Source organism: Aedes aegypti, chromosome 2, assembly GCF_002204515.2.
Source record: "Aedes aegypti strain LVP_AGWG chromosome 2, AaegL5.0 Primary Assembly, whole genome shotgun sequence".
Lineage (NCBI taxonomy): Eukaryota > Metazoa > Arthropoda > Insecta > Diptera > Culicidae > Aedes > Aedes aegypti.
The window spans coordinates 144,537,151-144,550,277 of record NC_035108.1 but is presented as its reverse complement, the minus strand read 5'-3'; the positions used below and the strand labels follow the sequence as shown (position 1 = coordinate 144,550,277).

Here is a 13,127-nt window from a genome sequence, read left to right as displayed (position 1 = left end):
GGATGGGTCTTCTCACCCCCGAAATCGGAGTCTTTCGGGGAACCCACCAGTCGTGCAATCCTCGGTTTTCTCTGTAGTGGATGGAGTTGGGTTCAGTTTATAGAGTCGTCACGTACGGGAATAGAGTCTGGCTTCCTTAAGGAAGAAAATTAGGGCCACCAATGAAGCGGGATCGTTTATGACAGATTACATGTTCCGCTGAGTTGTGTACACCGCATTGTTCACACTTTTGACCGAAGGATCTACCATCGAAGTTATAGGTAAAATGGGTATGTCCGGTCATAAAACGTGAAATTATTTTCTGGTCACGGAACAAGGGGAGCGCTTCCCAACTAGAAGTATCTCCGAAGCTGAGCCGCAGAATTTTGAAGGCATTCTTGGGCCCAGTAGTCTCTGATGGATTTAGCAACCCAGCGTTTTACGCCTGGAAGAGGAACAAAAAGGGTAAAACGAGACATTTGGTGTCCAGTACCAGCTAACAAGTCTACAGCCACACTTCCTTGAATGCCGTAATGCACAGGTAAAGTTAACCGTCTCCGGAATATGGGCTCATATACCCAGTATCCACGGGTGGGACGGCCGTTCTGACTTTAAGGATTATAAGAAGCTTACGGAAAGATGGCCGCTGCTTCGGCAGAGAAAACCGAACACTCAGTTGGAAGGCTTTGATAGAGTGTCAGATCGGCGCCGGAGATGCCGATACCTACTCCACGCTGAGAAAGAGAGCCGTCTGTATAACGGTGTATGTATTCCGGGTCCGCAGAAGTTCCAGTACGGACGTTCTAAGCACCGTTGAGTCTAGAGATGGACAGAAAGCCTCTTTTTAGTGAACGTATCCGATCCGAATCACTCATTTTAGTGAACCGGATCTTTTGAACGGTTCAGTCTCTCAACGGCTCGCAAAGAAAGAGCGAACTAAACCGAGTCAACGGAAAAAAAGCGGTTCACTCCCTGTAGTGCGACATACGTCATACCTTTCGTATACGTGTTTCGCTCTCACATTCTTCGTACATTCTTCCCCAGAAACTCTCGATTGCAACCCCTACCCGTACCAAAAGGAAGCAGCAAAATGCGCTTTGGGCAGTGGGCATTTTTCTCTCCATCTATCATCTGCATACAAGTGGGCGTGGCAAATTAGTTGTTTGGCAGTGAATGCTGAGAGTGCGGAGCAAATTGTGTTTGCATGTGTGCCGTTGCGTGCAAAGCAAGTCGAAAAACGAACGAAAGAGAATAGGGGGAAGAATTGGTTATCTACGATAGCTTGTGCTACCCTAAAGCGCGTGGATCAATTGTTGGATCTATGTGGCTTGAATATCGTTTTCATGATGTTTAGACGGGAACGAAAGTTCCTTAAATTGTAGGTTACGGTCAATCAATCCTTACAGCTTTCCTGTTTGTAATGGGTTGCCCGTCAACTCGGACGCTTTAAGCTGCGAAGAGGGAAAACCCGACGGAAGAAGCCCATTTGTGTACTGCCATTACTGCTGCTTGCGCTTTGCCTCTAGTGCGCCCAGGAGTATGACCAATGGCTAACAACATGCTGCACATCTTGCAAGATGTCGTCAGCATATACAAAAATGTAAAAGTCTGGTGGCAAGCTTTCAAACGCTCCGTTCATCGCTACCATGAACAGTAGAGTGATGCAAATTTTGAAATTTTTGCTCCCCTATGCTTAAACGATTTTAATTATAGTAAATAGCATCTTCCCAAAGTTTGAAGTGATTCGGAAGAAATTTGACTGTGCACACGCCATTTGAAGTTGATATGGAGATTACTATGGAAAATGCCAATCTTTTGTGTTCAGCCCTCTATCTCTTCGTCATGATATTTTATGGAAAAGTGAACAAATTCTTCTAATGTGGAATCCTCCCAGCTACCACTTTGCCGAAGACCACTTTTTGATTGGACCTCAGGATAAATTGTTATTCATCATCATAAAGTTGGTTTGCATGTAGCATGCTTCACCAACTGTTCGGCAGGCAACAGTGGTGCTCCTGGCGGAAAGAATAGATCAAAGTAATCCAGGCTACTATGTTCTACAGCAAAAAAGCAGTGTTGCTCTGAAAGTAATTGAATGATCATCTCAGCATGATTTACATTTTGTTATCAAAAATAACAAATTATCCTTACGTCCCATCGAAATGTGGTCTTCGGCAAAGTTGTAGCTGGGAAGTTTTCACATAAGATGAATGTGTTTACTTTTTCATATATTATTTTGACGAGCAGTTAGAGGACTGAACACAAGAGATTTGCCTTTTCCATAGTAATTTCCATATAAACTTCAAATGGCGTGTGCACAACCAAATTTCTTCCGAATCACTTCAAAATTTTGGGAGGATCATTTTCATCATAATTGACATCGTTTAAGCATAGGGGAGCAAAAACTTCAAAATTTGCATCAGTCAAATGAACAGCGTAACCGCGATCACCGAGCCTTTTTGGCCCCAGTTTCCTCGACGAAGGCGCTAGAGCTGTGGTTACCTTCTGCAACCCGGAAAGATCGATGCAGAAGAAAGTTTTTAAGGAATCCAACAGGTTCCCGGAGAAACCCTATTGCGTCAGTTGTTTTAATACCAAAAGCGCCCATGTTATATTGAACTCCTTTGAAATATTTAGCGAAACGAGGTCTGTAGAGTAAGGTGGGGCAAAAGTTCGACCTTAGTGGTATAATCGAATTTTCCAGGAAAATAATAGCTCTTGAAACAAAACATATACCACACAGCGAACCTTCAACATATTGGCTATAACTTTGCTGAACAAACTTGTGTCAAAATATTTACCCAGTTTTAGTTATAACAGTTTCAAAATTGATTGTCTTAAACGAACTTTTGCCCCACCGGTGGGGCAAAAGTTCAAATCTAGTGTGGGGCAAAGGTTCGTTGGCTAAAACACAAAATATCAATACTTTTATGCCAGGCATACTTTATACCAGCCGTAAACTTATGTTTGCCGAAAAATACACACTAAATTTTCATCAAAAAATGCCCAAAACAGGGCTAATTGTAATACACCCAAAAAATAGCAGTTTTTCGCAAAACTAAGTGAAAATGTAAAATTTTTGTGACATTTTTTGCACGATCAGGCAAATTTCGCTAAATTTGAAGATAATATGTAGATTTAAGGAAATTTGAAAAATTTTCCGTGGGTTTATACATGGATCGAACTTTTGCCCCGCTATGGGCCAAAAATTGATTCCAACTATTCATGGAAAAACTAATACACGTCAAAGCATCCTTATGATAGGCCTAAAAACGCCCTTACATAAAATATTGAAAAATATTTTATCTTCATTTGGTTCCATGCATCGAAAGTTTGACCAAATATTACAATATTTACGTCGAAAAACAACAAATAGCCTTAACTTTGCCAAATCTCAATCGATTTTTATGATATTTGGAGTGAAAGTCTCTTACATGAATAGCATTCGAACCACCATGACATTTCCAAGTTTTAATTTGATTTGAGCTAGAAATCTTAAAAAGAAACTCTTGCCCCACTCGAACTTTTGCCCCATTTTACTCTACTGGCGAATTTGTTGATATGATTTTTCCCTCTAGTGGTTGCTATCGTTTCCTTTAGGTTATTTATTACTGGTTGTAGTGCTTTGATAACGAGAAGAAATTTTCAAAGCTTTTGCTTGTAGGTAAGTTCTTTCGTAATATTTCCCTTTAAAAATAATCCTAATTTTGATGTTCTAACATAGACTCAATCAAATTAAAAAGAAAATCAAACACCCAGGTTAGTGTGGCGTTCTCTTCAGGGAACGGGCAAGAAGAACCACGTGGGCGTAGAATGGAGCAAGTTACCAGTAGGTAAACATAGAAAGTCTGCGATGGAAACAGGAAGTTTCCCGAAATTTCACAGTATTGCGTACCATCGGCTAATCAATGGGCCCATGAGTGCATTTTGAACCACTTCACCCTGCACACCGGTCGATGGTTTGCTACTGCCTTTGAAACAACGCTGATGAAGGCGACGACGGCGGCGATGATGACGGTGGGGAACGCGATCAATCGATAGCGGTTTGCTGATTTATGGGATGATTTACGAGCTTTTGACTTTCGTTCCTAATTGCACTGGAACTCGTGAAGCCTATGTGGGCCATTGTCGCGCTGCTATGCCGCGGGTTAAACAAAGGCCAGGGCCCAATTTTATTTTCCTTTTAGAGAAAATGTCTAGCTCGGTGAGAAATGGGAAATCAATTTTCCACCATGTTGGGATAATTAAGTTGATTGGATTTACATGAGCACATAATTAGTTTTTGGTCGAGCAGTTGTCATTAGGGTGATGGATTTCCAATAGATTAAAACATAATGAAAATGACGGGTCATTAATTTGGTGCGCATCAATCAAACTTACGGGAAAGACTTTGCTTAAATTATATTAAAGTTGTTAAAGGCCAAATTTTCAGAATAACTTGTTGCGATAGTGACAGTTTTTTTTTAATTCTATGGAGAGCTTCAGAAAGATACAATCTTGTACCGGATTTTTATAACTTCTTGTTGTAAACATTCCTTGAACGCGTATCCGACCAAAAAATGGACAACAATTAAAATTGCATAGTTTCGGCAACTTTTCGGGTTGTCTTTCATTTTTCAACGGAATTTTTTCAATGTCTAATAGGTAGGGTTTAAAGTTTCTCCAAATTGTAATTCTCAAACATAAATCTTCTTCTTCTTCTTTCTGACGTTACGTCCCCACTGGGACAGAGCCTGCTTCTCAGCTTAGTGTTCTTATGAGCACTTCCACAGTTATTAACTGAGAGCTTACTATGCCAATGACCATTTTTGCATGCGTATATCGTGTGGCAGGTACGAAGATACTCTATGCCCTGGGAAGTCGAGAAAATTTCCAACCCGAAAAGATCCTCGACCGGTGGGATTCGAACCCACGACCCTCAGCTTGGTCTTGCTGAAAAGCTGCGCGTTTACCGCTACGGCTATCTGGGCCACAAACATAAATATTCCGACATAAAAAAACGATGAAGTTTAAACGTCAAGTTTATGAATAATAATAATAATAATACTGTAGATGCTAGTGCCATCGAATTGCACCTAGAAAACTTGTAGATTACAATTTTTTTTAAACTTGATTTTGGCATTTCTGTACATATGTTGTAAGACATTTTATGATAACCATTACTTTATAAAAACAGGTTCATTCCTAATAATCCTTCTGCAATAAGTACCTCAATCTGGCACACAAAAAGTCGATATTTATTCATTTTCCATTAATTGATCGTAACACACCAAAGTGGAGGCCATATACGCACTTCCCACGACTTTTTCAGACTTTCCATGGTCAGCAATACGATGCCACAAAATTCCGATAAAAATAAAAAAAAAGTTCCCATTGAGGCTCGAACACCGGGCCGTTGAATCCCTTACTCGGTACCATACCACTACACCACACACCGCTTTACGATTAAGGAGTGATTATTTGCCAACATGAAAGGAGGTTTGCTATACAGCACACGCGCTTTGTTGTTCTTTGAAGCCCACCGCCAGAAGATATCCATCTCGGGTGGCAAATTTTGCTAAGTTATTGCGATTTCATTTGATGCTAGTCTGCATTGATATATGATCTGTCAGTTTATACAGCTTGATGCGATTCTAGATTATACTATTTACGGCATGGTTTGTTGTTAACAAAGTTTGTCGACAATGACTCGTAGTGGTGAATTATATACAATTTGTGTTAACATTTATTCGTTTTGATTTGACATATTGTGCAATTCTGATTTTTGACGTATGAATATGAGATTTTTGGCGCACATTCTTATACGATACGTGGTTCACTGGGCAAACTTTCGATGCATGGAAGCAAATGAAGATAAAATATTTTTCAATATTTTATGTAAGGGCGTTTTTAGGCCTATCATAAGGATGCTTTGACGTGTATTAGTTTTTCCATGAATAGTTGGAATCAATTTTTGGCCCATAGCGGGGCAAAAGTTCGAATCTGCGGGGCAAAAGTTCGACCCATGTATAAACCCACGGAAAATTTTTCAAATTTCTTGAAATCTACATATTATCTTCAAATGTAGCGAAATTTGCCTGATCGTGCAAAAAATGTCACAAAAATTTTACATTTTCACTTAGTTTTGCGAAAAACTGCTATTTTTTGGGTGTATTACAATTAGCCCTGTTTTGGGCATTTTTTGATGAAAATTTAGTGTGTATTTTTCGGCAAACATAAGTTTACGGCTGGTATAAAGTATGCCTGGCATAAAAGTATTGATATTTTGTGTTTTAGCCTACGAACCTTTGCCCCACACTAGATTCGAACTTATGCCCCACCGGTGGGGCAAAAGTTCGTTTAAGACAATCAATTTTGAAACTGTTATAACTAAAACTGGGTAAATATTTTGACACAAGTTTGTTCAGCAAAGTTATAGCCAATATGTTGAAGGTTCGCTGTATGGTATTTGTTTTGTTTCATCTGCTATTATTTTCCTGAAAACTTAGATTATACCACTAAGGTCGAACTTTTGCCCCACCTTACTCTAACCATATCAAAGCACAGTTCGCTGCGGAAAGAAAACCTATCCGAAATGTACCTAAATTATCAGTCGCTCACCGATTCTTGACAAAACCGACGACGACAAACAAAACCAAACACGGATCCGGTGGTCAATGGATTGGGAAAGCAAACCGGAAACACCATTAGTTGGGCTTGGTTGAATATCAAACAACGTGGAAAGCGTTTGTTTTCTGCATAACTGCTTACCGTTAATGGGAAAATGGCTACTCTGGGGCTTTGCTTGAAGTGTTGATGGAAATTCAGTTAGAACTTTATTACCCCTTCGTCACCATGGCCGATGTATAATTAATTTAGTTGCATGCTAAAGTTTCTGTAAACGCAAATTCTGCATTTATCGTAAAGTAAACTACCCCAGAGCTCGCTAATCGTAGTTACCAGCTTACGGCAGAAAAAGTTTGGTGTGGGTAATTTATTTATCGCTTATGATTTGTTGCTCGTTTGGTTGAAGTGAGTGGCTCTCGCTTGATGGTTTCTAGCGAGCTAAATCTTTTATAGAGCAAAACGAAAAAAATACCAGAACGCTGACAGCAGCTGTCATCATTAATACGATATCCTTTCCTCAGCCGTCTGGTGGGTAAACATTTTTTGATTTATGACCGATTTTTCGAGAAGCGGTGTAGGTGGTGAAGGTAGCGTATAACGCAGGGAGGATAAATATTTGCAGATGCGTTTATTCTGGTGACTTGAGTCGTCCTTTTTCCATCACCAACAATTCTGCTAAGGCTGAGGTCGCAAGCGCAAACTGAACCCAGGGATTTATCTAATCCGAGCCAGGCATTATTGCATCAATCGATTGGTGGGATGTCGAAACGAAGCGCAAACTTGGCTTTTAGGAACTATTAAGCAAGAAGGAAATACTTACACAAGTACATGGTAGAAAATCGCTCTGAAGCCCCGCGGTCGTTCCAGAAAGTTGTAGACTCTGCTCTGCAGCCGCCTATAACGGGCATCACGTCGTGAGCCGCGGTTATAGTTGAGCGGCTTCCCCAGCAGTGACATTCGTGGACGCGCAAGCCGGTCGGCCCTATTTTTGTCCGATAGTTTGCACGCGCTGGAAATTAGAGAGAAATGAAACGAATAAGAAAGGAGTCTATTAGCTTTATTAAATTAAAATTATATTAAAAGTTATTTTTGTTCCTGTTACTATTTGTTTTCAGGATCAGCATTTTCATTACAAACTTAAGAATATTAAATAATTGAAAACCAAATTTAGTACTATACCTGGAACGCGCTAAAATTGATCGACCAAAAAATCGTACCTCTCAGTCAAAGTTTCAGTTCAAAATTAAAGGAAAAAAATCATTGTTCATTCTGGTTTTCCAAATCCGAACTGCCGTGCCTTCAGGTTAACCCCTTCCATAACTTTTGCACAGTGGTATAATCGACTTTATTCGCCGCCGAACACCAGTTTGATTTAAACCAAAGCGGGTTGAGCTCCTACAGAGTACAATGAACCAGCCTTGATTTAACCCGTTAACGCCCAAGGTATCTCACAATTGGAATTCAGCTCCGTTTTTGTTACTCATAGTCGTATTCCCATAAATTAAACCTTATTTCACCAAAAAAATTCAAGTCTATGGTGAGGATCCAAAAAAATTCTTGAAAGTGTGTCGTCCATATCTAGCTGTTCTATAAGTTTATTTTCGAGATTAATCAAATATATTTTCATGCAGTTCGACCCATTACAATGTAAACAAGTTGGAAAAAACTGCTGGTGAGGGGTAATTCATAAATTACGTCACGTACAGAAAAGGAAGGAGGGGGTTACAATGAAACGTGACTACTCATATAAAAATTGAAATCGATACAAAAAGTGTAATACAGAGGAAAATTTAGGAGGATGAATATGGCAAAACTTTGCGTGACGTAATTTATGGACGTACCCTGATAAAGAAATTGCAACATAAAGAATAAAAATTTCAGAGGCGAAAGGTGCATGCCAGAACTAAATTATTTAGTAACTTCAATTCAATTTTCAGCTCTAGCACGTAAGTAGGATACAGACATACATACATTTCCATGCATGTACATGTACAATTATGCACATTTACACCCTTTATATCAAAAACAAAATAAAATCTTACGTCAAATATTTTGTTCATAAAAAAACCTACAGATGTTTCAGAATAGTCTTCAAAAAGATTCTATAAAACTTGCCAGCTGATAATGGAAACATAACTATCAAAATATTTTTTCTGGTTCAAGTTATTAGTATGCAATGTGACTCTGATCTGACAGTGATCGAAATTTATATTTGGCAATATCAGAATTTCGTTAGTGCTGATCAAAAGTTAGTCCTTCAGTCCAATGACAGTCAAATATTGGACTCCAACTATTACATGCTTTACAGATGTGAATATTTGAAGCCAACATTATTCGGCTATAACGTTTAAGTTACTGCATCACTGATGCATATAGTCTTATTCACCGATAGAACCGAATCCACTCGGTCCAAGATTTTTGACACTAGAGCTGGCCAGAATATCTGGGGAGCATACTGAAGTGTGCCCGCTCAAATGGCACAATTCTTGGTCCGAGTGAGTTCAGCAAGGAAGGCTCTTTACTGCTACCTCAACGCGTCGCTGGTTCTACAAAGTAAACAATCATACAAAACTACGACCAAACAATGGTGAAGGCGTAATCAATTTTCTCGAAAACATTCATTTTTTGAATTAAGTACAATTTTCTGATTAAATTGGCAACAACGCACTGCAGTAGCGCGTAGTAAATAACTGCTTGTAAACAATATCATTCAAGCGCATTTATTACCTGTAATTTTGCGAACAATAATTTTTACTTTTCCACGTTTAAGGTGATCATAAAACGAAGCCAAACTTTGAATTTTCAAGTGCACAAGACGAGAGTATCTGACAACAGATTGCGTAGAAAACCAATCAACTTGCTTGCTTGCTGGTGGTGACCAATGGGATAGATTTTAAACGCGGAGCGCTGTTTGGTTCTCAAGTCTAGTGCTCTTGAAAATTTGAGGTGTGGCTTCGCTTTATAATCACCTTAAGTCATAAAACTGGTTCTGGACTTAGGTTGGCGGCTATTTAATTTTACTCTCATTTGACAGCCGTCCTTCACCCTTGGAGTTCAGTTCATGGATGGATAAGTCAATTTGTCGGTTTTTTTGTTCTTCACTCCCTTCAAAAGATCAAAAGATCTAAATGGTGTTAAGGTTCATCTAAAAATGTAAGGAGCATTGCATCCAAAATAAGCGATTGTTGCTCGAATCGACAGTAAGTATCCATTGTTTTGATCTAGGCAGACCAATTTCTTATTGGTTGTTTCCTTGATGTTTCGCACATAATAGCTATTTTCAGCTAATATACCAAATTTTTTATCACTATACTTCAATCATGAGAATGACTTCCGAACTGAGAAGGTTTTAGGCGAATAGTTTTCTTTGGATTTAATCAGTGGACTAATATATAAGCGAATAAAATGTGTGCCCAGTAGTGCCATTTAGGTGATTTCCGAAGTAATAAGTTTCCAGGCGAATAGGTCTCATTCAGTTCTCCAACTTTGTCAAAAACACTATAAGAGCTCATTGAAGCCTCCTGCATTTTGCCTGTGTTGGTAGCAAAGCTCAAAGCTTTGAACCAACCCTTTTACAGTAGAGAAGCTAGGCAAAATACAGGACGCTTCGATGCTTACTGACTTTAAAATGGTTTGCTCAATGTTCACCACCTAATTAAATTTCAATCTTGTCGCTCCCTTGCGACGCCTATGCACCTATTCGTTTCCATCATTTGCTTCTATAGACTTCCTTTACCTTTGAGTCACATGACCGATACAGCCATAGAACAAAAATAATTTAAAAACAATCACGGTCGAAACCTTCTCCTAAGCAAATAATATGTTTGTCTACTAGCGCCACCTTGGGAGAATTTTCCAAACTACTATGTTTCTGGGCGAATAGATCCCATTTAGTTGAACACTTTTGTCGAAGATACCAATTTCGAGAGTTCGATTTTTTTCAGTCTCATCGCTGGACTAATATAAAAAAAAAATATTTGACCACTAGCGCCACCTTGTGAGTGTTTTCCGAACTAATATGGTTTTAGACGAATAGGATTCATTTATTTGTTCAACATTGTCCATGACACAAACTTTGTATCTAATCACTTGACTGAGATATTAGCAAATAAAATCTTTGCCCACTAGCGCCATCTTGTGAGTGTTATAAGGTTTTATGTGACTAAGTATCATTTAGTAGTTCAACATTGTCGAAGACAACAATTTTGTGTCTCATAACAGAACTTAGATACAAGAAAATACAATCTAGTGAATGTTTTCCGAACTAATAAGTTTTCGGGCGAATAGATCTCATTCAGTTGAACACATTTGTCGAAGACACCAATGTTGTATCTCATCACTGAACTGAGATATAAACAATCAAAATGTTCGATCGCTAGCGTCATCTTTTGAGTGTATTTCGACCTAAAAAGGTTTTAGGCGAATATGTCTCATTTAGTTGATCAACTTTGTCGAAGATATCAATTTTGTATCTAATAACTGGACTGAGATACAAGCAAATGAAATCTCTGCTCACTAGCGCCATCTAGTGAGTGTTTTTCCAACTAATAAGTTTTCGGGTGACTAGATCTCATTCAGTTAAACACATTTGTCAAAGACCACAACGTTGTATATCATCACTGAACTGAGATATAAACAATCAAAATGTTCGACCATTAGCGCCATCTTTTGAATGTTTTACGAACAAATAAGGTTCTCATTTAGTTAATCAACTTTATCGAAGACATCAATTTTGTATCTCATAACTGAACTAAGATATAAGCAAATAAGTTTTGGCTCGCTAGCGCCATCTTGGGATTGTTTTTCGAATTTATAAGGTTCTATTTTGTATTTAATAACTGGACTGAGATACAAGCAAATAAAATCTCTGCTCACTAGCGCCATCTAGTGAGTGTTTTTCCAACTAATAAGTTTTCGGGTGACTAGAACTCATTCAGTTAAACACATTTGTCGAAGACCACAACGTTGTATATCATCACTGAACTGAGATATAAACAATCAAAATGTTCGACCATTAGTGCCATCTTTTGAATGTTTTACGAACAAATAAGGTTCTCATTTAGTTGTTCAACTTTGTCGAAGGCACCATTTTTGTATCTCATAACTGGGCTAAGATATAAGCAAATAAGTTTTGGCTCACTAGCGCCATCTTGGGATTGTTTTTCGAATTTATAAGGTTCTATTTTGTATTTAATAACAGGACTGAGATACAAGCAAATAAAATCTCTGCTCACTAGCGCCATCTAGTGAGTGTTTTTCCAACTAATAAGTTTCGGGTGACTAGAACTCATTCAGTTAAACACATTTGTCGAAGACCACAACGTTGTATATCATCACTGAACTGAGATATAAACAATCAAAATGTTCGACCATTAGCGCCATCTTTTGAATGTTTTACGAACAAATAAGGTTCTCATTTAGTTAATCAACTTTATCGAAGACATCAATTTTGTATCTCATAACTGAACTAAGATATAAGCAAATAAAGTTTTGGCTCACTAGCGCCATCTTGGGAGTGTTTTTCGAATTTGTAAGGTTCTATGCGAATAGGTATTATTTAGTTGTTCAACTTTGTCGAAGACACCATTTTTGCATCTCATAACCAGGCTAAGATATAAGCAAATAAAGTTTTAGCTTACTAGCGCCATCTTGGGAGTGTTTTCCGAATTTATAAGGTTCTATGCGAATAGGTATTATCTAGTTGTTCAACTATGTCGAAGACACCAATTTTGTATCTCATAACTGGGCTAAGATATAAGCAATTAAAGTTTTGGCTCACTAGCGCCATCTTGGGAGTGTTTTCCGAATTTGTAAGGTTCTATGCGAATAGGTATTATTTAGTTGTTCAACTTTGTCGAAGGCACCATTTTTGTATCTTATAACTGGGCTAAGATATAAGCAAATAAAGTTTTGGCTCACTAGCGCCATCTTGGGAGTGTTTTCCGAATTTGTAAGGTACTATGCGAATAGGTATTATTTAGTTGTTCAACTTTGTCGAAGACACCATTTTTGTATCTCATAACTGGGCTAAGATATAAGCAAATAAAGTTTTGGCTCACTAGCGCCATCTTGGGAGTGTTTTCCGAATTTATAAGGTTCAATGCGAATAGGTATTATTTAGTTGTTCAACTATGTCGAAGACACCAATTTTGTATCTCATCGCTGGACTGAGATATAAACGAAGCAAATATTTGTACGCTGGAAAGTTGGTTCATATGTTGCTTATAAATGCGCCACCTGGTGAGTTAATTCTGAATTAAAATAGTTGCCAAGTGGAAGTCAGCAGTCCAGTGATCAACTTTGCAGAAGACAGTTTTCTTCTAAACCTCTTTATTTTCAAGATATTTGCACTACAAGTACTGTCCTATTTATAGGACGCTGGGCGTTCGGGGCTTCTGTCCTATTTTTAGGACGCTGGGCGGATATGGGTTAAACTGCTACTCGTTTTCCATGGAATTACCAGTTTATTTTTTTTTTTTTTTGAAATTCCATTTGACCAAGGTCCTATATCGTTCGACACGGTGAAGTTCTAGGTTGTTGAG

The 13,127-nt window shown here is 38.5% G+C and overlaps 1 protein-coding gene across 3 annotated transcripts in view; it reads right to left on the bottom strand.

Moving 5' to 3' along the window:
- Positions 1-13,127, bottom strand: part of LOC5563832 (potassium voltage-gated channel subfamily KQT member 1) — a 435,691-nt gene that overhangs the window by 389,479 nt on the left and 33,085 nt on the right. For all 3 annotated transcript variants that reach the window (XM_021842610.1, XM_021842612.1, XM_021842611.1), the window contains exon 2: positions 7,406-7,594. In XM_021842610.1, the coding sequence (XP_021698302.1) occupies positions 7,406-7,594 (189 nt within the window). The remainder of the gene's footprint in view (positions 1-7,405; positions 7,595-13,127) is intronic.